General features: G+C 32.9%; 2 protein-coding genes across 4 annotated transcripts; both read right to left on the bottom strand.

Annotated features, from left to right (window-relative positions):
- Nucleotides 1-5,009, bottom strand: LOC122593353 (universal stress protein PHOS32). 2 transcript variants are annotated; one of them, XR_006322827.1, is made up of 3 exons: nt 4,210-5,009; nt 552-606; nt 1-229 (listed from the first exon to the last, which is right to left on the bottom strand). XR_006322827.1 is itself a non-coding variant. In XM_043765744.1 (3 exons), coding segments are annotated over exons 1-2 (711 nt in total). In that variant the 5' UTR covers nt 4,920-5,009; the 3' UTR covers nt 1-229; nt 564-605. The 2 variants fall into 2 exon arrangements, 1 of the variants encoding a protein (XP_043621679.1); XM_043765744.1 differs by having other exon boundaries at nt 564-606.
- Nucleotides 5,010-10,856: 5,847 nt separating this feature from the next.
- Nucleotides 10,857-16,257, bottom strand: LOC122592755 (tRNA (guanine(37)-N1)-methyltransferase 1). 2 transcript variants are annotated; one of them, XM_043765052.1, is made up of 9 exons: nt 15,377-16,257; nt 14,381-14,458; nt 14,177-14,296; nt 13,167-13,333; nt 12,939-13,009; nt 12,588-12,730; nt 11,980-12,091; nt 11,548-11,660; nt 10,857-11,155 (listed from the first exon to the last, which is right to left on the bottom strand). In XM_043765052.1, the coding sequence occupies exons 1-9, from the start codon at nt 16,178-16,180 to the stop codon at nt 11,012-11,014; spliced, it is 1,752 nt and encodes a 583-aa protein (XP_043620987.1). In that variant the 5' UTR covers nt 16,181-16,257; the 3' UTR covers nt 10,857-11,011. The 2 variants fall into 2 exon arrangements, with proteins under 2 accessions (XP_043620987.1, XP_043620988.1); XM_043765053.1 differs by having other exon boundaries at nt 13,167-13,249.
- Between the last annotated feature and the right edge of the window lie 7,760 nt (nt 16,258-24,017).

Here is a 24,017-nt window from a genome sequence, read left to right as displayed (position 1 = left end):
TTAAAGAACAGGTGCAGGTACATAGATAAACACAGTTATTTTACAATCGGGTATTATGTCACAGATAATCCAGTTTTACATAACTGGCAGACGCAACACTTACTCAACAGAAAACTAACATCAGTTCTACACATACATTGCTCATATATCATGTCCAAATCCAAACACACACAAAAATGACTAGCTAATTTCAACTTGACTCTGCAAACGGCAATGCATTCTGGTCATCCTGCAAGTTACAAAAACAGTTAAAATAATCAAAAGACTAACAATTATCTAGAAAGATGGAAGGCATATACAGTAACATAAACAATCCTGTAAGCAGCCAACAGGAAGTTGGGGGTTTAGCAAGTTCATGAATTAACATATACGGTTAGATAAACAATCCTGTAAGCACTCTTATTAATACAAAACTTAATTTTAAACAGTATATTGTTTATGGTCAAGACAACCCTTTTTCATCACACCAATACCAATTTTGCCGCCACAAATAACATGGATTGAATCTCTTAAGACAGATGGGTTATCGATACAAAGCAAAGTTAGGATACCTGAACGCTTACCTTGAAACGGAAGATTCATACAAAGCGCGTTCCAAATATGCTTCTGCAAAAAGATAAAAGCAAGACGTAAGACAAGAACACATATAAGGTAACAGATGCATATCTAAAGCCCAGCTTTAACATAACCTACTGCATACATATAGTAGTCAGAGTCTTGATAATTCAATAAATTTAAGAGCTTAACTCCCAGTCGACTTGGTTCCATATAATTAAGTCTTACATGAATGTGAAGCAAGTAGCTGATGATCATGTTAAAATAAACTATGATCATTAAGGTGAAAAAAGAAAAGCGAAAACCCATTTCGTCTAAAATGATATGACCCCTTTTTAGTGGTCAATACCGGCTTGGAAAGATGAAAACATCCTAGGGAACAGATGTCTATCGTAACTAAACCTGCCATATGCATCTAGATTTACAATAGGCTTCTTGGAGAATACCATAGCGAACTTACAAAACAGGAAGACTAAACGCTTAGAGTGGTATAGAAGCAAACACCATAAATTATGTAGGCAACAACTTAAATGCTCTTAATGAGGCCAAAACGTGTACCCACGACAAAAAGACAGAAGGAAGAAACATGAAAAAAATTCACGAGGAAGCCAATAATAGTTTAATAACAGTAGCATCACTGTCTTCTTTTCAGTAACATTATTATGTTTACAGCAAAAAAAAAAGTGTGAAATGATCGGAAACATTGTTTACACATTTAGGATGAGTATCGAATCTACAAGGTTTACTGTGTTAAAGAAGAATGTGACTGGCAGCTCTGGCACATCACCAAGTGACAGACTGGACATGAGAACTAAGTGTCACCAACAGGCCGTCATCGTTTATCAGAAGCAAAAATACAAATAAATACATCCATATAAATGAAATACATGTATATATCATTGAATTGGGATACCCACCAACAAATATCTGTTGTTATCACATTACAAGGCTCACTATTTCACAGATTGGCAACAATTAAACTAGTTTACAAGCATCACAGTTGCAGTAGAAACCTGGCCACAATAATATAGGTGGCAGATACAACTACTCAAATAAATAGTGTCAACAACCATGCACAAAATGTAAGAAATAACAATACCAAAAAAAAAAACAAAAACATGGACACTTGGACAAATGGGACATGTGTTGATAAGACCCAGAAAGTAACTAAAGGATAATGATATAGAGGCAAACGTCTATCCTGATGACCTACTTTTGAGAGGTAGAGGACTCTCCAAAGAGACTTGATTAAAACTCCAAACAATTATTCAACTCCCAGCCTATTATTCATTGGATCTTTAAATCTTATCTTGTACACTTACTTAACAATAGAAACTATACATTTACTAAATTAACAGTTAAAAGCAGCTCTTCTTGGGTGTGGGCCTATAAGATGGTCTTGGAAAAACCGAACATTTCTACTTGAGTCAAAATAAATAGAACTAAAGACAGTCAAATGAAGTATTTTAAATACTACTTGAAGCAAATTCAAAACCAGATAAGGCTAAGCGTGAAATACAACCTCACACTTGATCATACCCTAAACAATGCCCAACATAAGTTTTCACAATCGCTAGATAATATGTCCTTGAAAAATTTACATGGATACATTTGACTAGGTAAGTAGTTTCGGTTGTTATTCAAGTGTTTGGGGGTCCGATGATGATGAGAAATAGGAAACATTGAGCCGTAATCATAATAATAACAATAGCTAAAAGAGCAATTCAACCATGAAATATCCCAAAATAGGAAGCACAGCAATATTCCCAAATGAAAATTGTGGCAATATTCCATAACCAATGAAATAAAATCTCTCGACAAAAAGGAAAAAGCAATAAGAGTATAAAGAACTTAGTTGATCGAATCACATACAAATGCATTGTTATGTCACATTGGCTATATACATTTGTGTAAATGGTAGCAAAACATTCAATTATGCAACAACCAACAGCTATATGATATAATCAAATGCCACAAACCTAAAGATTCTTTTATGCCATCTAGACGTTCCTGAGATAGGGCCCAGCAAAAAAAAACCATAAACCACGGGTAATCACGGTTAAGTTCACAAAATAGTTGGATGAACTTTGACTTTTGATATATACACCTCCCTACCCATTAAAATCATAGTGTTCAACTAGGTATGTAATTTCTATGGCTTTTCAAATGTCAACGGTCCTATAATGACACACAAAAAGAAAAAAGAATGATGAAAACTTTGATAATCAATACCAGTAAGTAGTGATAATAGAAATGCCCAAACAGTCAACTCAACTACGAAAACTTCCCAAAAAGAATAGCATTACAAAAGATTTCCAGACATCCCAAATGAATATTGTCACAAATTTTCATGACAATAAAAAAATCTCTGGTCATAAATAGAAAAAGCAATAAATTTGTAGAGCTTATTGGATTAAAATAATATCCCTATCATTTTTGAGTGTGTATAGATCGAATTATCCAATTGCAAATGCCGCTAAACTCAATGCACACTACCTTAAGGAACTTTGCTACATATAGTCCTTATGCTTCGTTTGGCAGCATACATTACCAGCTAAAACCAACTAAAGTAACAGTTAACCTCCATAATTCACAGAACATAAATGATCATTTCACCATTTAGTAAACTGCCCATGAAGATAGCACACTAAGCATATAACCAATACAGCAGGAATGTTAAACAGACAAATTGGTACCAAAAGAAGGTAAAACATATCACCAACAATTTCGCTCATCAGTTTCATCAGGAAGTTCATACAAAGTGGACAATGCTATAAAGTTTCAAGACCATTTATATACAATCTCTAATCAAGTAAGACCAAAGTAACAAGATGTAGATAAAAATTACCTACAGATGCATGCTTATGTCTAATTGGCCATTCACATAGTGTATACTTGTAGTAAAACATTCAAATAAATTATTACTAAACACAACTTTTAAACACCAAAACTATTGATCTAAATGCAGCCTGCCTTAAGGAACTCTTTATATGATACTTTAACACAAAATTCTGCATGATTAACTTAGCACTATCTAGTTAGAGGCATAAGACCCACATAAATAAAAGTATGAATCATATATAAAAATGTAAAACAAAGCCTAACTATTTCAATAACATCATGGAAACTCAAGTTCATAATTAATGAAACTTATCTTGATGGAACGCTTCTAAGTAACATCTTAAAAAATTCACTCACGTGTATTATAGAGGGAAAATAGGACAACTTATTTGGAAATGTATTGAACTTTACCCCTTTTGCTATTGGCTATTGCACATATCATATCATACGTTCAAACTTCCTATTGTACATATTAAACTTCCAAAGCTTGCTATTGTAAGTACCCCATGACCTCTCCATCATTATAACAGGCTCCATGTCACCAATTTACATATTACACCCTATAGGAGTTCAGATACATACAATAGGAACACTTGAAAGTATAATACATACGATAGTGCATTTTTTTTTCCCGATACACACACTAGTATAAGGCATAAAAGTCAATACATTCTATAGATGTCTCGGTCTATTATTATATAAACACTACATACTAAACACAATACCAATGCATAATAATATCAAACACTCAAACAAGCAGTCAATACGATAAACAGACAACGGAAAAAAACGTCAAAACAAAACAAAAACTACCATTTCCGTTCATCGGAAGCATCATGAAACTCAGCATCCTCGTCATCCTCATCGACACCTTTAGCAACGGAAACAACGGGTTCAACAGCATCTTTCTCATCAGGGTACCTAACAACAACAACAGGACAAACACAATGCCTAACACAATAATCACTGACACTTCCAAGACGTCCATCACTCGACTTTTTCATGGCACCGAAACCTCGACTTCCCATGATGACAGCACTCAATCCAAGCCTCTCAACTTCCAAACACAACCTTTCTTTCATATCATGATCCTTAACTATATGTATCTTGTACGGAATCCCTGCCTCAATTAAAGGGTATGCTAAAGATGCAGACTTTGAGTTTGTAAAGTTATCAAAATCGTCTTCCAGTTTGTTTTTCGATTCGGGGTTTTCGGTATCGATGATTGTGAGGTCAACTGAACCCCAGTCAGCACCGTAAAGTACGGAAGTTGGTCTGACGTGGATCAAGATAACGGCGTCACCTGGACGGAGGTATTGGTGGACAGCCCATTTCACGGCGAAGGCTGATTCGTCGCTAAGGTCCACGGCGATGCCGATTCGGCGTTGTGCATTTGACGTTGGGGTTTCGGTTGATGACGGTGAGGAAGATGGTCGGAAACGGGGCGATGATGATTTGACTTTGATTGTTGCAAGTGATGGCATGTCTGATGATGATTCTTGGGTGGGTTTTGATGGTTGCATTTTTACTTCTTTTTTTTGTTGAAAAGAAATTAGGGTTTGACTGTTTGTTGAAAATTTGGGGGGTTTGTGTGCGTGTTTTATGTGAGTGTGTGTTTTTTGGGGGTTTAAAGATATGATGAATGGATGATGATGATGGAGGTTTATTCGGGTCAGATATACCGAATTGTTTTCATTGGTTTTTTAGTTGCTTACGTTCTTTTTAAGTTAACCACTACAATCCATTAACTTGGTGATTAAAGATAGGATAATCATCAGAAATGATTATAGAATTGTATATAAAAAAAACTTTATTGTTTAATTTTGAAGATTAAAAAGCAGCTATGGGTCAATAAATAGTTTGATCAGTTAATTTATATTATACTAAATACCTATATGATTGTAAAAGTATTTTATGCGTGGAATGTACAAGTTTTATTATATATGGTTTGTTTAATTTAGGTCCATGATGAAAATAAGTTATTAATTAATCTGACCAAGCTCTTTTTAGTTGTTCATTCGACTCTATATATGCCGCATTTAAGTTACTTTCATTATTTTGATAGATGTTAATAATGAAATACTTTCTGCTTGTCTATATATCCATCCATTATTAAGTAATTATTATATCATGAGTGTTAGGGAGTTATATCTGTGACAATATGTAAAACATTTATATCATGATAGCACTCGTTACTATATGTTACACTTACTCAAATGATAGGCAAACAAAATAACTAAATATTTAAAAATTAATAACTTATATATCAAATCAACACTTACTTTTTTAACACCAACATTGGTTACATGCTTACTCTGATACCAAAGATATTAAAGCCCATGTGTTTTACGAGATAAAGAGGAATTATCTTAAAGGTTTGAATTTTTTAGTAAATCCCTTAAGTGTGGAGATAAGAAATGATGGATTACGAATAAATGTGGGATTTGTTTTTGACAATGATAGGTGAAAATCCCTACGAAAGTATGAGATTCGAAAGCCCTTTATGAAATGTTCGAAATAGTAAATGGAAGGGTATTAAGAGTCCGAAATAAGAAGAATATTAACTAGGTTGAATGAAATGCTTTATGGCAGGAAATGTCGAACTCCCATTTGTTGGGGAGAAATGGGTCAATGAGAGCTTAAAGGAATCGAAGTTGTTCTTATGACTATGCAAAAGATAGATGAAATTCGTGAAAGATTTAAAGCGGCTCATAATAGACAAAAGTCGTATGCCGATGTTAGAAGGAGACCCATTGAGTTCGTGGTGGATGAACAAGTTATGTTAAAAGGTATCTCAATAGAAAGATTTGCTACGATTTCGGAAACATGGAAAATTGAGTTCACGATTCATTGGTCCTTTTCGAATTATAGCTCGTTTTTACTATATAAAGAGATAAAAATAAAGATGTTCATTTGAAGTAGATGAATAAGAAATTTTTTAATCAAAAATTTTAATAGTTTTATTAATTTTTATTTTTTTTTAAGGATATGTCCTCGCTATATTTTAGAGGAGAAATGATGATATATTAAAAATCTTACTAAAAAAATTCTTAAAACCATCAAAATATACCATCAAAATATGGTGCTTGGATTCCATTAAATCTTTATTCTAATTTCATCTCATTTTCCCTCTTTTCTTTTTAATCCAATTCCTTTGCCTATCTCTTCTTTTAATTTTGCCACATGTCATGATTTGTAGTTTAGAGAATTTTCAAAAAATTAGTTAAATGGATACATTTTCATCTTAAAAGTGTTCTTACTAATTATGCATTACGAAAAAACTTATGACGAGTCTCTTGTGAGGACATATGACCGCTAAATAGCTAATGTGAGGTTATATGTCCTCACAATTGAAGGGAAAGGAACTTAGGGGCCTGTTTGTTTTTTAATCATTAAGTGACTGAATTGATAAAGTGCCTAAATGGATAAATGGATTAAGTCAATACAATTATTTTTTGTTTATTAAGTCGTCCTTCACTTGCTAGCGCACTGGTTGGACACCCCGAATGTTGTAACAAGGGTCACATGTTCGAATCACATCTCGAGCATTGTTACTAGCCAATATTCTTGGCGCACGAGTTGAATTTACCGGGTGGGCGGGCGGGGGAGGGAATCGGGTAGGTCCTCAGTATCCAGTCCGGATATCCGTGGTCTGGCCCCTTGCTGTTCTAAAAAAATAAAAATAAATAAAAAAAACATTTGTTGACTTATTGTATTAAGTATTTTTGATTAAGTCACGACTTTTTTATTAAGTCATAAAACAAGCACCACCTTAATATATCTAATATTCTAATGTAATGTAGTCATTTGAGTTATTAATTATACTATATGGATTTAATGAGAAATTAATATTTTGATCTATGAATATGACTTGTTGTTAACTATTTTCACATGAATACAACTCTATAATTTAATGAATTATAAGGGATTTATGGTTTCAAATGTTATCAAGATATTTTTCATATATAGTTAAAAAAAAATTGTTAAGTACAACCTTTAGACTATAATTGAAATGGATAAATATTTATATATTTACCATAAAATACATGGGTAACTTTTGATAAAAATCTGCAAGTTAACTACAGCCTTTGTATTTAACAATTTTTCTTTAATCCTTATATAATATAAAAGTTAGGTTATGGAACATTCTAAAACTTAAATAATCTTTCTTCATAATTGTTATAATAGCTTTAATTGCATAGTTTACAAATATATATAGCATGAGTATTAAATTCTTCATTTGATATGTGGTTTATTCGTGTATGTGGTTTATTATTAGTGATATGTGTATTACTAAAAGAGTAATAATTGATTATATTAATGATGATTAGAAAGTTCAAAGGGGAGAATGTGAAAGAGATATTGGAAGAGTAGTAATTCATTATGTTGATGATGATTAGGAAGTTGAAAGGGTGAAATGCAGGAAAAAAAAAGTTGAAAGGGGGGAATGTGAAAGAGATATTAGAAGAATAGTAATTCATAAAACTGATGATGATTAGGAAGTTGAAAGGTTGGAATGTGAAAGAGACTAAGTGATGTATATATATATATGTAAATAAACGTGAGGTTTGTGATAAATAGATAGATGTTTAATGAGAGTTTATTCAGTTGGGGGTTATAGAATTTGTTGGTTCCTAATGAAGGTCTATATATATATATATGAAGAATTCATCATTCATTTTCCACTTTGCATTCTTCCCTCATAAAAACATTTAGTTTTTGTAATTTTTTTAAAACCAAAAAAATACCTATTCAAATGGAGAAGAGTAATGATATTATCATATGTCATGGCTTCTTAAGTTCTGTGTTAAAAGGGTGTTACATGTAAGGGTTTGCGCGGTGTTGAGTTGGTAGATGAAGAGCCGAATAATCATATGATTCATTGTGAGTGTTACTATGATCTTCCATATACCAAAAGATAATTGTTTTCCCCTACCTCCCAACCACACACCACCATGCATGCTATAGTTATAGCTATAGCTTCTTTTTTTTTTTTCCTTTCTTATATATTTTTTGAATTTTACCAACTAAAATACAACAACATTATCTTATATATATTGGTGATTTCCTAATCAATTATATGTAAAATGGATTGCCTTAATCGATCCCCAATTATGGTTGATTTTAACTACCCACTTTTATAGATAGCAAAATGTGCTAACTACCAAAATATGGTGTCATGAGAGTACAACATTTGTTATTATTTGGATTTTGTTGTTATACTTCTCGATGTTGTTGTCATGAAAACTGGATTTTGTTTGTTTTTTGCTGACTTTTACTCTCTTTCTCTTTCTTGAAAAATAGACTATATATTTCAATTGCATGCCTTGCTTCTAGGGGTGTTCATCGGTTCGGTTTTTGGTTATTCGGCTTATTTGGTTCGGGTTTTTCGGGTTTTTTATTTTTAATTTTCAAAACCGAAACCAAACCAAAACCTAATTCAAAATATAAAAAACCAAACCAAAAACCAAATTACAATTCGGTTCGGTTTCAGTTTAAATCCGAGAAAACCAAATATGAAAAACACAAATTCACCATTTTTTTTTGTCTAAATTGTGTTCAAACTAAAATAGGTTCATAATTTCAATTTTCACCAAAGTAGTAAATTTAGACTTTAAACACAATATGGATAAATAATTAACATAGTCATCGGCAAAGAAACTAGTTTTAGAAAGTAATGAAACAACTAAACTCTTGTTTGTCATCATTATTAAAAATTATTCATCAAGTTCTTCATTGTTTGTCACTTGAATTTTTATAATTTCGAGAAAAGCTAATTTAATAAATAAATAGACTTAAAAAGTAAAAAATACATTAATAATTACCCATAAAAAAGATGTGTTAAATATTTTTAAAAATACATAATAATAATATTAATTATTCGGTTTTTTCGGTGTAACCAAATTCATTATCATGTATCCATAACCAAACCATAAACCAATTATATAATTCGGTTTCGGTTACAAACCCAAAACCAAATTTAAAAACGGTTTGGATTTTTTCGGTTTTTTAAACGGTTCGGTTTACAGTTTAACCGGTTAAAAACCAAACCGCGAACACCCCTACTTGCTTCCACGGTCACGGTGTCGGTCAGTTACTTTAGAGCAGTCAAAACTAACACATAGTGAGTTTGACAAGCTTTCAATATCCAACATTCCCGGATCAAACAGGTATTTATTGAAAGATCATTTAATGTACTTAATTAATTAGTTTACTCGGATATTTTGTTTGCCTTTTGTTGGAACATGTATAGCATCTGACCTTAAAAATTGGTGCCAGGTTTTTGACTCATATAGTCATGGTTTATGCCTTTACTTTTTGGACCTGCTATATATATATTGAAAAGAGAGTATGAGATAATTGCATCAATGAGCTAGGTTGCATTTTATTGCATCAAAACCACGAAAGACTGATCAAGTTATTGTAAGATCACCTTTTTGTGTTTAATCTTGAGTTAATAATGTTGTATTGCTAACTTGCTTTTCTTCAATTTCCAGATTCGAAAATGTTTTTATCTATGAGTCTTAAAAGTAGTTCATTGTTCTTGAATTCTCTAGCTTCTTACATGTAAGGAGTTATTTTTTAAAATTTCGTTATTTTATCTACCTTTGTGCCTTATTTTTATTTTTTTTGTACCTTCACAAGTCGGTTGTACAGTGTGGGTGGCGTTATGGGAACCTTTGTTGGATTTGCTTCACAACTTAGGCTTTTGGTTGATGCATTGGCTATGTCATTGGACATGAAATGCAATGGAAGATTTTGTGTCGGGTTACTTAACATTTTTTAAAAAATATCAGGCCATCTTTTTTGGGGAAAAGCCATTATCTTTTGAAAGTGAAATTTTCAAATTTTGTATTTACGTGATAGATACTCAAAAGTGGTTACATTAACATCCAAAAGCATTTCACACACAGAAACGGTTCCAATTGATTTAGTTATAAGGGCATATATATAAGCATCAAGTATTGTAACAAGGCATGCAACCCACTAGGAAGGTACATAGGAATTAATATAGGATGTATGCTCCTCGGCCATTTAACCAGAATTCCTAGCTATGTCCGATGAAGCTGAATCAAGGTTCATATTTGGCAACGATTTAGGAAACCGACAAGCATATACATGCGATCAATTAAAATTCGTTCATATCGTGCAACGCACGGGTCTTAAACCCTCGTAAAATTGCATGATCTGGTTATAAAATTTAGGTGCTTAGTAAATCGTATAATAAATTCGAGACTTGTTACCATAAAACTACAGAAGTTTTAAATACGCGCAAGTGGTAATTTCTTTTATATGCTAGACTAGATACAATGTTTTTGGCGGTGTGAGTGTGTGACAGATCTTACCGAAGCCATGAGGTCTTTCACGAGAAGTTTGTAGTGTTTTATATTCAGAATATATATACTACGAAATATGCAAATTGTATAGATGGTGATAATTCACTCGTTTAAAAAACAATATTAATGAAACTAAGAAAATTGTGCTTGATTTGACATATGAAATGGGTATATATAAAATCAAAGAAGCCATTTATATAACATAGCATTACTAGCAAAGACTATACACAACACTTTCTAATCTACAGCCTACCACACCTTTCTAGTGTAGAATTAACTTATAATTCTGAAATCGAGCTCGCAAATGCCACCCTCTCAGGAAGAACAAATGATGCACATAACATCCATTTTCCGGGGGCGACAAGACGCACTTTATGCATTTTAACTTCAAAGGCCACCTCCGACAATGCAATTCTTATCCGCTAAATAAAACCACAAAGGAAAAACAAACATTAAAATTGATCTATAAATAGTTACTTATTAAAGAATCTATAGACAGACAACGTTTCCTCAATAAAGAAGACAAATTCGATCCACTTTGCTTATAAATGGGTTGACCTGGGTTGTTCATCATCTCTAATGGGTATTTTTACAATACATTAGCTAAAACAATATGGGTCAAAGGTCAACGTGTCCAACTTTTTCGATTGTTTTGTTAAAATCTCTTGTTATTATTGTGATACCGAAGTTTTTGTAATCATATTTAAACACATGGACGCTTTACAAAAGATTAGAAAAAAATGCATCAATGTCAACACCCCCACCCCCATTTAGCAATCACTACATTTCTATATAGAATATATTAATATGATACCTCATGAAACTCGAACTCAGGATCTTCAGCTTTGGAAAATCCATAGACATGAATATTTGGCAAGGTTAACTCTTCTTTCCTGTCAAGATCTCTGAATATTCCTTTGAATGCATCTGCCACCAAATATATATGAACAATTGAGCATAATAGAATGGAACTTTCTGAGACCTACAATAGAATTGACAATACAAATTGATGCAGTATACCATAAGCATATATTATTTAGATTTTAGACTGCAACCAACTGGCAATTACCACATATAATTTGTTATTAAACGAATATGAAATATGAAATGGATGAACAAGATAAAAGGAAACTAACTTGAATGTTACCCATTAAGGATCAGCAAAAAAATAAGTGCCATAAAGACTTAACAAGATAATGTACGAGTTACATGAATGAGTCAGTGGGAAGTATGAAACTGTACATACCAAGATACTCAGCTGCATCCTTGGGCAGATTCATGACGACTTGTGTGATGGGCCGGGTGCTTTGACTCTTAAAGATGGCATCAATGAATCTTCTGCCATCCATGTTGAAAACCTTCAAAATTCATGACAGATACGAAGATGCTTAAATGCTCAGCACATATGATGCATACAACTAGGAATTCATATCTTGCAAATATGTGAAATATTAAGAGATGCCTAACACATTACTCCCTCCATGGCACAATGAATTGAAAAATCGACTAGTAATGGATGTTAAAGGTATTATCATATTATGCGTAATTCCGAGGAAAAAAATGTTTGTGGGTTAACTCAAACCTTGGCAGCTTGAAAGCTTTAAAAGTTAAAACAGAGATCGTACTTAATTATATGATTGGCAGAGAGGGAGGAAGAATTAAGAAAAAATTTAATGAGTAATGGTAAATTAATCATTTTATTCCAAGAATTTGCCACTTAATTTATTGTTGTACTTAGTATGCACGCACTATACAGAAGTCGGCACTTGCGTTAGGATGGGGAGGGTATATACGATATATATATAAATTGGAAAAAAAAAGGAAAGAAAAAAACAATCATGTTTAAGAGCAAACCTCAATCTTTCTTTCTAGTTTGTTGAGCACACAATTTCTTTCCATGTAGTCAACTGCATGGGGATTTAAATCATTTGCATACACATGCTTAACCTTTTTTGCTGCAGATATGGCTAAAGGACCGACCCCAGCAAAAACGTCACCTGTTTCCGGAAACTATCAGATTCCACAAGACAAACAATTATTGTCATGTTCATATGATGTTTCAAAAAAAGCATCAACAAATGCAAACCACAAAAATCTGAATCTTTTAGGAATGCAGAAGTTTCGATAGACCTTGGAATGTTTAAACGTAACACTGAAATGAAAATCATAAGTTCACTCATATAAGATCAAGAATGAAAAACATACAGACAACATCACTTCGTGTAAAACCATTCAGAAGTCTTTGCCTCTCTGTTCCCAACTTTGAGCTCCAGTACCTACGTAAGATAAAGGAAGTCAACAATACCATATCTGACTTTATTATTTTCAATTTTCACCAGCTGCAATTACCTCCAGAGCAATAGACACATACATTTAAGTAAATAGAAATAAACAAATGTGCCTTGGTCATCAAAGTTTTAGACATAAACTTACACTGCTGCTAAATCAACATGAAATTGGAGTCCATTCTCTACTACTTTCGTCACAAGGGAATGATTTCCAGCCAAAACTTCAAGCTGCATTGTTCTAAAGTCATTATTGATAGCATCTAGCTTATTGACAACTGTTTGTATCTTTGGCTTGTTTTTGTCCAAAACAACCTGGCAAAATGTTAATGCCCAGTAGATAAGTCCAAAGAAAAAGTTATTTCCTTATCAAAATGCTATAAAGGTGTCAAAATAGGCTTGCCAGTGAATGGACTGACGGGTCACATCAGAACAGGTAGGTTTCTTAATGGGTTGATCCTTAAGCAGTTTTTTTCCCTTTTCCTCGAACATCGTACATAACTTACATGGTAGATATTTAACCAGTGCTCTTGATAACACTTCGAGCGATTAGTGCATGGAGCATCATTATACCATGGGTGGCAAGACTCAAGAGAGAAACAACAGGGTTTTTAAGAAAGAAAAGACAAAAGAGAAAAGGAAATCAACTCGGTGAAGGTGATTAAGGAGACTGTGAGATTCAAACTTTGAATGCTGTAATTTAAGCCTTCACTTGATACTGGTAAAGGCGATGCAGAACTACGGAAAGTTCGAGACTTTGATACCTAATTTTCAGGTTTCTAAGCATGCTACATGATTCTGTTGATATGTGGAGCTTTTTTATTGACTTGAATTACTTGAAAATTGGGCAAAGAGAATAGAGCATATCGCTATGAGGCGTGTCTCATATAAGCTAGTTTTGTTTTTGATTTTATTTATGGTTTTGTTTTTGATGAGTGTCCCATTCTTTATTGTATTTATGTTTCAGAATTTATAAAGTTTACCAGGATACACCCTTTACTCAAACAAAACTAACACTAAGTTTCAAACCATTCAACCAATATGGCCCATTTCATTTTAGACTAGACCTTAGACTTAACCCATTTAACCAGATAAAGACTTTTAGGTAAAGAGTGACCCCAATTACCCTGTTCAAAATTTGCTTCGAGAGTCAAATACCTTTGCTATAATCTTCTTATATGGAAGGTGTTCGTCTCTTAAGTTCAAATGGATGATATGCCCAACAGTCTCAAAGGATGAAGGGACAATCATGCCATTTGGAAGAAAAGCCTCTAAGACCTGCAAAGTTTTAGTACATAATCAAAAAATGATTAAAAAGGCCACATCAAAACTTACAAAGCCGGACAGGAAAAATCAAATTACCTCATTCATCTGCCAATAAGTGTAAAACAAAGTCAGCTTGCATCTCACAAGTTCAAATAATGATTCCTTTAAACAAGCCTGTAAGAAATAGCAAGCTTAAATACACAAGAAATTGGCTTGAGCTATCAGTACCACTTAAGGGCCTAAGGCTACTAGCAATATGGTCATACGAAATTTGTGATATATCATAGCAAATACACACCAAATGATGAATAGCAGTGTCTTCTCCAACCAAGAAAGAGGTCGCACAATGCAATGGGTTATGCCCACTGATATACCTATGCATGAACTCATGGATACAATTCAAGTCGATATCATACCAAAGCATAACCAGAAACTTAATAATAATGAGACCAAAAGCTGACTGATTTAAATTGTTTCAGTAGAACCAACTAGAAAACCAGCTTGTCCCCAAAATGGAAGGTAAACATTAAACAATATACAAAATCAAGGTTTACAGTTTGAAAGGTACAAGACTACAAATATAAACCCTCTTTTCAAGTTTCAAAAATTTCTAAACCAGTAACTGGCTTTTCAAGTACTTCTGAACCAAAAACCGAACAGAATATATCCAGCACCGATTTGGTTATTTGCTTTTGTAAGTCTGAATAGACTTTCATATAATGCAATACCTACATACATCAGTCCACAATCACCATGTCTACTGACTCGCAGTTTACATTTTTACCCATTTTCATCATCCTAAGTATCATATATGAATTATGCTACATAGGACAGACCACTTCCCCATGGGCATGTGAAGCCTTCTATATAATAAATGCAGTGAACAAGTTCGAGGAAACTAAGGTTAGTCTTAAACTAGCAGCCTCTACATTCCTACTATGGCACATATATCCAAATTAGAACTATTAAAGGTAGTTATCCCCAATTATGAACACCATAAACTAACTACTCCCGCAACAAAAACATGTCCAAATACATATAATCAACTCAAAAATCAAATTAATTATAAGTATTAAAAATCAACCATTTTACCTTAATCGCCTGAGGCAACTCGTCTATCGACTTATCAGCATACCCTTCATCCAAAAGCAACAATCTTGTCGAACCTCTCCACTTCCCAACTCTATATTCGTCTCCAATCAACCGACTCAAATCCTCCTTATCATCCCTATCTTCCTCAAAAACCTCTTCCACCAAATAACACTCATTCTTCCCACTCTCTTTACCTTGACTCATTTTCGTCTCCTTTTCCGTTCTCCCATTCCTTTTCGGTCTCGATAACTTAGCCAAATTCCTAAACTTTTCAAAACCCCTTGAATCAAAACTCTTAACAAGCTTATCTCTATACAAAACCGGGCTCAACCGTTCCCCATCTCCTCCCCCCTTTCCATAAATCCTCCTATCTAAACTGTTCTCATTAAACGCTTTTTCGGACTCGAAATACTTTTGCAATTCCGGGTCTATTTCGTCTCCGGGTACTCTCGCAATGTTCCGAATTCTAGGCCAGTTAAGCAAGTGACCACGGAGTTGACTTTCTAAAACATGGCATTGGCTTGCGTTGACTTTAAGAGCTGAGATGTTGTATACCCGAGTGAAGTGGGCTTCGTCGAAATTCGATAATGAATCTTGGTTGTTGGTTTCTTGTTGGGTTTTTGAAATGGGGTTTATGCCTTTGGATAAAGAGGGGCCGTACGGTTGGGTGGTGAAAAGAGGTGTGGCGGCGGAGATGCGACGGAAGGTGACGGCGGTGGAGTGGTGGAAGATGGTGGGGGTCAACGGAGGAGATAGGGCGATGGAAAAAGGGGGTGATGGCCGGAAAATGAATTTGGTGAACATGGAATTGGATTGGGATTTTGCCAAGGATTTTTAAAAAAAATTGGAGGGTTTTAACTTTTTAAGGGTTTGGACTGGGGTTTCGGATTAGCAACCCATATAAAAAAGTTGATTTGGGGATAAAAATTAATGAGATTATTAACTATATATACGTAAGTAAGTATGAAAAAATGTTTGTCTTATTTAAATACTAGTAAAATATTTTATGTAATGTAATGAATTTCCAAATCATGATTATTGAATATATTCGGGTATACGTGACAACCATATAAGATACCACGTGTAAGTTTTTGATTGGTTGGGTACATCCAATAATCAGGATTTGAAAGTTCATTACATGACATTTTACAAAATCTTTACATAATTTAGACATTTTATCATGGTTAATTACATACGAATAATCCCAAAATTAATTTGAGAACCCATATGAAAAATTGTGATAACCTTTATAAAAATGATTGAACCATTTGATCAATCGTTATACACTTAAACTCAAACTTGCATTTTGGTAATTATATGAGATGTTATTAATAGATAATTGTTGCAGAGGTTAATTTACTCATATCATATGAGTACAAACCCTAAAAATTACTAAATTATTTACAAAATTAAATTTTGTATCAAATATATAAAAAATTCACTCATTATTTACAGAAGGTGTTCAACGCTTTAGATTGAACTTATAATGAAAACTAGATGAATATAAAAATTCAATCTAAGGTATGAATTATCACTAGTTAAAATTAAAGTCAGTCTTGTTAAGACTTAAGATTGAATTTGACCAGGCTATGATATGACACAGTAGTACTATCAAGTTCATCTTGAAAGAAAATTATATTTGGTGAAAATCAATTATACAGGTTTTGTTTTATATTATCAACTAAAAAATTTGTAACAAGCTGCTCTTGGAATTTGAGTTAGAAAATACATGGATGGTTACATAAACAAAAAGAAGTAATTTTATAGTAAATAAAATCATGTAGACAAGGTGTTTGATGATATGCCTCAAAGAAAGTTTAATTTTTAGAAATGGGTCATATTAGCTAGGGAATGTTTTAAAGAAGCAGTAGACTAGAGAGGATAAATGATTATGTTATAACCTTATGTGGCGTGATGTATGGTTACATAACCTTACGTGGCGTGATGTATAGGTTATACATGGTGAGTAACGGATAGAATAGAATGATAGATAATATCCGGAATGCATCTAGATATGTATGAGGGTATGTACCTATCACATTACGAGAAGGTTATTTTATACAGGATTGATCTAGATATCTCTCGTATGAGTATGCCATTTATTTCATGAATGTTGAATGCATAGAATTACCAGAAAAGGAATTCCTTACATACTAGAATGTGACTCTGAATCTGTTTCAGATCACAACAGAAAGATTTTAGATTATGCATTCTTTACATGCTAGAACTCGTTTACTCACTAAGTATTAATACTTACCGTTATATATTATGTTTTTCTTTTTAGGTGAGACAGGTGGAGATCGAAAAGATCCAGGGAAGGTTATAGCATATCACTAGCGGTGTTGCTCGTTGGATGGGTAACGAGTATCTCTTATGCCTTTCTTTGATACTAGTTACGCCCTTTCTGTGCAACTTATAAAGTTGCAAATTAAACCAGTTGGTTAATAAGCTTTTTGAACAGATTTTATCAAGCATGTATGATCGTTTGTAAGTAAGTAAGAATGTAGTTTTGTACTAGTTTGTACAGATGGTCCTGGTCTGAGTCTGGTCTTAATTCTAGTTATGGTCAAGCTTAAACTTCTTGTGTCTTGAACCTGGATCGTCATTCTGTATGTAAATATTTTGTTGAAAGTAGTCCTGAATGTTTTGTACTTTTGTTTTAAGCTGAGATACGCCAAGGGTCAAATCGACTAGTTACAGAGATCTAATTCTAGAGCAGGTTAACTACTTGTCTTCCTGGTCACTCCAATACCGAAAGATAACCACCTAATTGTTTGTCAAGTTCATATCCTTGGCTTTTGATCATAAAATACGAGCCGCATATATTAGTTTGTATAGCTTCCATTGGCAGTCCATGTTAAAAACCATCTGATGTTTTTGTCCAGATTCTACTTCAATTTTTGGTCATAAAATGAGAAGTACATACATAGTCAACTTGGTTACGTTTCCCTTGCTAGTTGAATTTAAGCCACCTAATGGTTTTTTTGAAGTTATATCTAGTTAGTACTACGTCATAAAATGGAAGCTATTTTACACTCTATTCTTGAGTTTTAAACAAATAGAAAGGAAAGGAGATGATTAGATAGTGATAGAAAAAAAAATAATAATAGTAAATAACATGCATTCTTGAGTTTATGGGGAAAGAAAGGAAAAAGCAATACTTTTACAAAAGTAACATTTTGATAATATTTATAAGACTTTGTTGAGTGCTAGAATTGAAGGCTAGTATGGTAATTACACACAAAGGTTTTTTCCTTTCCTTCCAAATCTTGTCAATTTGGCAAGAAAACTTTTGGGGTTAAAACCTTAAAATTATCCTATCTTTTCTTTTTCTTTCTTTGATTAGGAAAACTCAAGAATGAAAAAACAAGATTTTTTTATTATCATTCCCTTTCTTATTCTTTAAAAATAAACTCAAGAATGTAGTGTTAGAAAATTTTCTTTGGTGGTCTATGTGAATATCTCCTGTGCCTTTTATCCAGTTTATATCTAGGCTTTTTGTCACAAAACGAGTTTATACATGTTTAAGTTTTGGTTGTATTGCTTGCTAACTCGTATTAAAACCCCCTGATGGCTTATAGACCAACTATTCCTAGTGGTAGTCGTCTTCCATTATTTGATTTAAGGTCGAGCCATCGAGTTTACATATCAACCAAACTACCCCTGGTCATATCCCTCGAGTCATTAGTGTTTCAATATTGTATTTTATACTTCGCCTATCTTATATTATGTAAAGGTCTCGTGTTTTTGGAGCTTCAGGTATTAAAATGGTACACGTGAATAGTACACGTGTCAAAGTAACAAGTCAATTATCATAGTTCACCTCTCGGTATGTAAAATGATCGATAATAGTTACAAGTTACTGTATAAAATAAAAGATAACAGATAGTAAATGTTTTATAAAAATAAAAAATAATTAAAAAATCTTGGGCATTTCAACCCTTCTTTTTATATTCAAAACCATTCGCATTATTATCATCAATCTTGATAAAAACTACTTGGTTAGAAGTTTCCGAATCCTATAACTCCGAGGGAGGTTCAAATAATCTTAAGGTACGGATGGAGATTCAGTTTAATTCATAAAGTTTATCCTAATCTTTCGGAATTTTACGATTTGCTCTATATTCATTAGTTATTTCAATTGCACACCATAACTTGCTATGTTAACTATTTTTTTTATGTCTATAATAATATAAGAGAAAGGAAATCCTGAAACGACACAACTCAATTTAATAGAAAAATAAGGATTTTTTTTTTTTGATATACCCACTGCGCCGCAGTGGGTGGATGCAATCCCCACTGCGCCGCAGTGGGTAGAATTACCCCCACTGCGCCGCAGTGGGCACCAGTTCAGCAACACTAAAAATCGTTAGATGCTTATTCAAACTTACAGACTACCAAAATCAAAACCAAACTTCATAATACAACATTTCTAAGTTCATATAAGTTTTCGACTCAGAAATAAGCAAGGTCAAAGTATGCGTTGACCAAATATTCATTTTACCACCAAATGGGTCAATTACCCGAGTTGACATCTTACAAATGACGACGTACAAAATTAGAAATTTCGGCATGACCCATTCGTAAAATCATCATCCAAACCTGTTACGGATTATGAGTTTCTCCAAAACACATTTAAACAAAATCAATACATTACAACTACAAAACGACCCATTTAAAATACCCAAAAACTCGAGTCCAACACTAGACATCATAATAATTCTCCAAAAAGACATAACAAGTGTACAAAGAGCCGATAGTTCAAAGGGGTCACTATGGGTCCTATTACCAATACCATTATCCGCATTTAACCAAAGCAACCCATATCCATTAAGCATCTTTAACTTCAATCTTTACAATACTTACTTTCACTAAGCAAAGCTTAGTGAATAATCTTGCATACGTTTATACATACGAAGGAGGGCAAAGTGCAAGGACTTTCACATGTAACCTATGACACCGTCATGCCACATTTACATGCTCACCTTGCACACTATCAACACATATATGGATCAATATAAGCTAAACAATCATAACAAATCATATCTATCGGGATTCTTAGGCCCCAGAGGTTCTTAGGCCTCATATCACATCAACTATTGGGATTCTTAGGCCCCGGAGGTTCTTAGGCCTCATAAACCATGCCCCACATGGGCTTAACGCCGAACCAATTACCATGCTTGGAACATTCACATCTCATGGTAATTGGCCCAACGTATACATAAAGGTATGCAAGAATACTCACCTCTTCCGCGACAACCAAAATCATAAATCAAGAAGACCGCATGAACACAAAACATGTATGCTTCAACCTAGCAACAAATCATAACGCATAAAGGATCATCAATCACATACTAGGCCATCTAGCCATAATCACTAGCATTTCAACACCCAACCCATCATTTACAATCTTATATTAATCTTGGGTTGTTTCACATAACATGTATCTCTTATATCATTTTCAATTGGCCAAGAGTTACTTTCGTATCAAAATCGTCATTAACATATTTGACCTCGCAGACTTCAAACAAGCATAACTCAAGTTCTACTTACTCTTTTAACATGATTCCAGTGGCCAAATTTTCATGACACATACACCTACCTTTTATCTTTAGTGACCAATATGTGAATTGTCCTTCAAAGGTGACTTCTGGTCGTTTTAAAAATCAAAACTGCTGCTGTTAAACAGCTTTGACCCTACTGCCTTCAAATGACCATAACTTGAGTTCTACACCATATATTGACCTCATTCCAGTGGCCACTTTTTCTTAACACATTTAGGTACATTTTATATTCAGTGACCAAGATATGAATTAACTTGCAAGAATGTGTTTACCCGTTTTAACAACAGACATCAGAATCATTTTTGCTGAAAGATTAACATTGCTCCACTGGATTCAAAAATTCATATCTAGAGTTCTACTTCGTATTTTTAACTCATTCTAGTGGGAAAATTTACTTAACACAATAACCTACATTTTCTTTTTAGGACTCAACAAGTTAAAATGCTGTCATGAAGGTGTTTAACTCGTTTCAAACTCAGGGACAGAATCTGTCCAACTTTGTTCTTACTAACATTCAACAAAATCTATCATGCAACCCAACTAAAAACCCCCAAATTGGTTAAATTAAAGAACCCTAACTTGTATTATATAAATTAACTCAATATAAAGAAAACCCCCAATTTCCCCAATTCAATTTAATAATAAGAACCCTAATTTCTACAATAATTAAAACTATGATTAATAAGAAAATTACCTTAATGTTTCAAGAACAAAAATCATGAATTCAAGCCCTAATTTCTCCTCCTTCTTCCTCAAAATTTCAGCCACCACCACTAGGCATAAACCCCAATCCTTTAAATTTCTTAGATGTTATAAAATTATTGTTGTTATTAATCTTTGATGGAAACTTGAATTAATTGGAAGATTAAGCTTGGAATTAGATTGAAAAATAAGAAGAATTGAGGAGAATCAAGATAGTGGAGAGGTGATTCAACAAGAATGAAATGGCTGGACATCCTTTCTACATGCCACGTCCCATAATATTTTTGGTGGTTAAAATACCCGCTATCCGCTAAAGTTCCAACTAAAACAATCCCATATTCAAAAATAAAATACTAGGAAACTATTTTAATGTCAAAATTATAATAGAGGTTAATTTTCATTGGCTTAATAATTTAGGATGTTACAAATCCACAAACAACGAAAAAAGCCTTGTATACATTGAACTTTTAAATATTGGGTTTACTAGTGTCTCGCAAATCTATCTTATAACTAAAATAAGAGGTTGAGGTATACTTGACATCCCTTAAAGTTCTTTTTGAACCTAAAACTTTTTCATAATTACCTTAGAGTTCTTTCATTAATTTTTTCTAGATTTTTTTTATCTTTTATTTGCTTATTAAATTGATAATTATATTTAAAACTCTATCATAAATTTTTTTTTATAAAAAGACATTTTTTTGAATTTTAAAAATTTATAATATCTTTAAAACTCTCTTAATAATTAGTTATTATATATACAACCTACATATTAATTATTTTTATTTATATCACTTAAGTTTAGTAAATTTCTCAACAAAAAAAACATACGTTTTTTTTATATCACTTTAGTTTTATTTTTGGTATTTTGTTCGCGTTTGTTTATTCTTTGATATTGATGTTATTGTTATTTTTCATCTTTTTTAATTTAGTTTGTTGTCAATGTAATTTGATTATGACTTATTCTTCTACTATAAAAGGGTTTATTCTTATGAATTTATTTTGTTCATGTTTTGTTATTTTTCACATGTTTTGTTTATTTATAATTTTGATATTTACCTTTGATATATATAATTTTAGATCATCCGTCCATTAGACAATTATATATTATTTTAGGTAAAGTAGGGGGATTATGTAAAATTCAGGGGGAGTTTATGTAAAATTCAGGAAGTTTTTATGTTTATCATTTTCAAAGGTTTAATTTATAACTTTTTTTAAAGTGGCAGGACCTAAGCTTATGTAAAGTAGTACAGATCATTTTCCTAAAACCCTATCCGAGTTGATTAACCGGAGTTGAGTATAAAAAACCCTAATAACATAGGTTTGTGATTTTACATAGTTAATGATGTAAATTTTACAACTAAGATCTTCAAACACCTTAACACTAACCAACTTCTGTATATATGCTACAAATTAATCGTAAACATAGGTTTGTGACATACAATTTGCTGGTTTGTATTATGCCGTTCAAATTTTATTTTTTTATTTTTTTTTGCTGGTTTGTGTGCAGAAGGGAGATGGAGCTGGACATTGCTCAGGGAGTTTCTCTTGATACGGTATGCAAGTTTTATTTGCATAGCATCTTTGTGGGTATTCTTTTCTGCTCTTTTATCAACAAAATATCCAAGCCAGAGTTGTTTCCTTGTATAGTTTATTTTTCTAATATCCTAGAGATAAATGGACAAGGAAATTCTGCTATCGCCTATCAGTGGAAGTTATGACATCATGAGATGTACTTCTTTAGACAGAATGATACTATTATACGAGTATTAATTTGTGATAAATTTCCACTGATAATATTTGAACACTCTTTGTATTTTGAAAAGTAAAGTTAATGCTTTTGGGCAAAAATTGTTTTAAGGTCAAGTTTATGTCAAATGTTCCAAAATATGACTAATCACTCTGCCTGCCCAGTCCACTTTTATTCAAAAAAATTCTTACGTCTCTTTCAAAGTTTGGAAGTTGTTCATGCTCTGTGTTTGGTTCCATGTCCATTGTTTCTTGTTGATCTACTTGGGATTTATACAGTGTTCAACAGTTAAAGACTTGGAAGTAGAACTTCCCAAGGACTTCCAAGTGCATCTAGACTTGAACAATGGAACACACCTAATCGGGAGGTAATCTATCTCTATATCATCACCTACAAGACTTGGTCTAGTTTTTGCTGATGCATTTGTGATTTTATGTGTATAGGAATCAGCCAAGTGACTCGATAGATGAAAGCGAGAAGTGAGTTACCAGCAGTAAAGTTTCAAGGCATATGTTGAAGATACTAGCTTCTACATGAAACTCTCATCTTTCTGAACTTGAGAAGATCTTTATTTATGTTCAAACAGTTCTATATGTTGCGTAGAACGTTCACACTTACATATGATCAC

Source organism: Erigeron canadensis, chromosome 3 (assembly GCF_010389155.1).
Source record: "Erigeron canadensis isolate Cc75 chromosome 3, C_canadensis_v1, whole genome shotgun sequence".
Taxonomy (NCBI): Eukaryota; Viridiplantae; Streptophyta; class Magnoliopsida; order Asterales; family Asteraceae; genus Erigeron; species Erigeron canadensis.
This window is presented reverse-complemented; position numbering and strand designations above follow the sequence as displayed.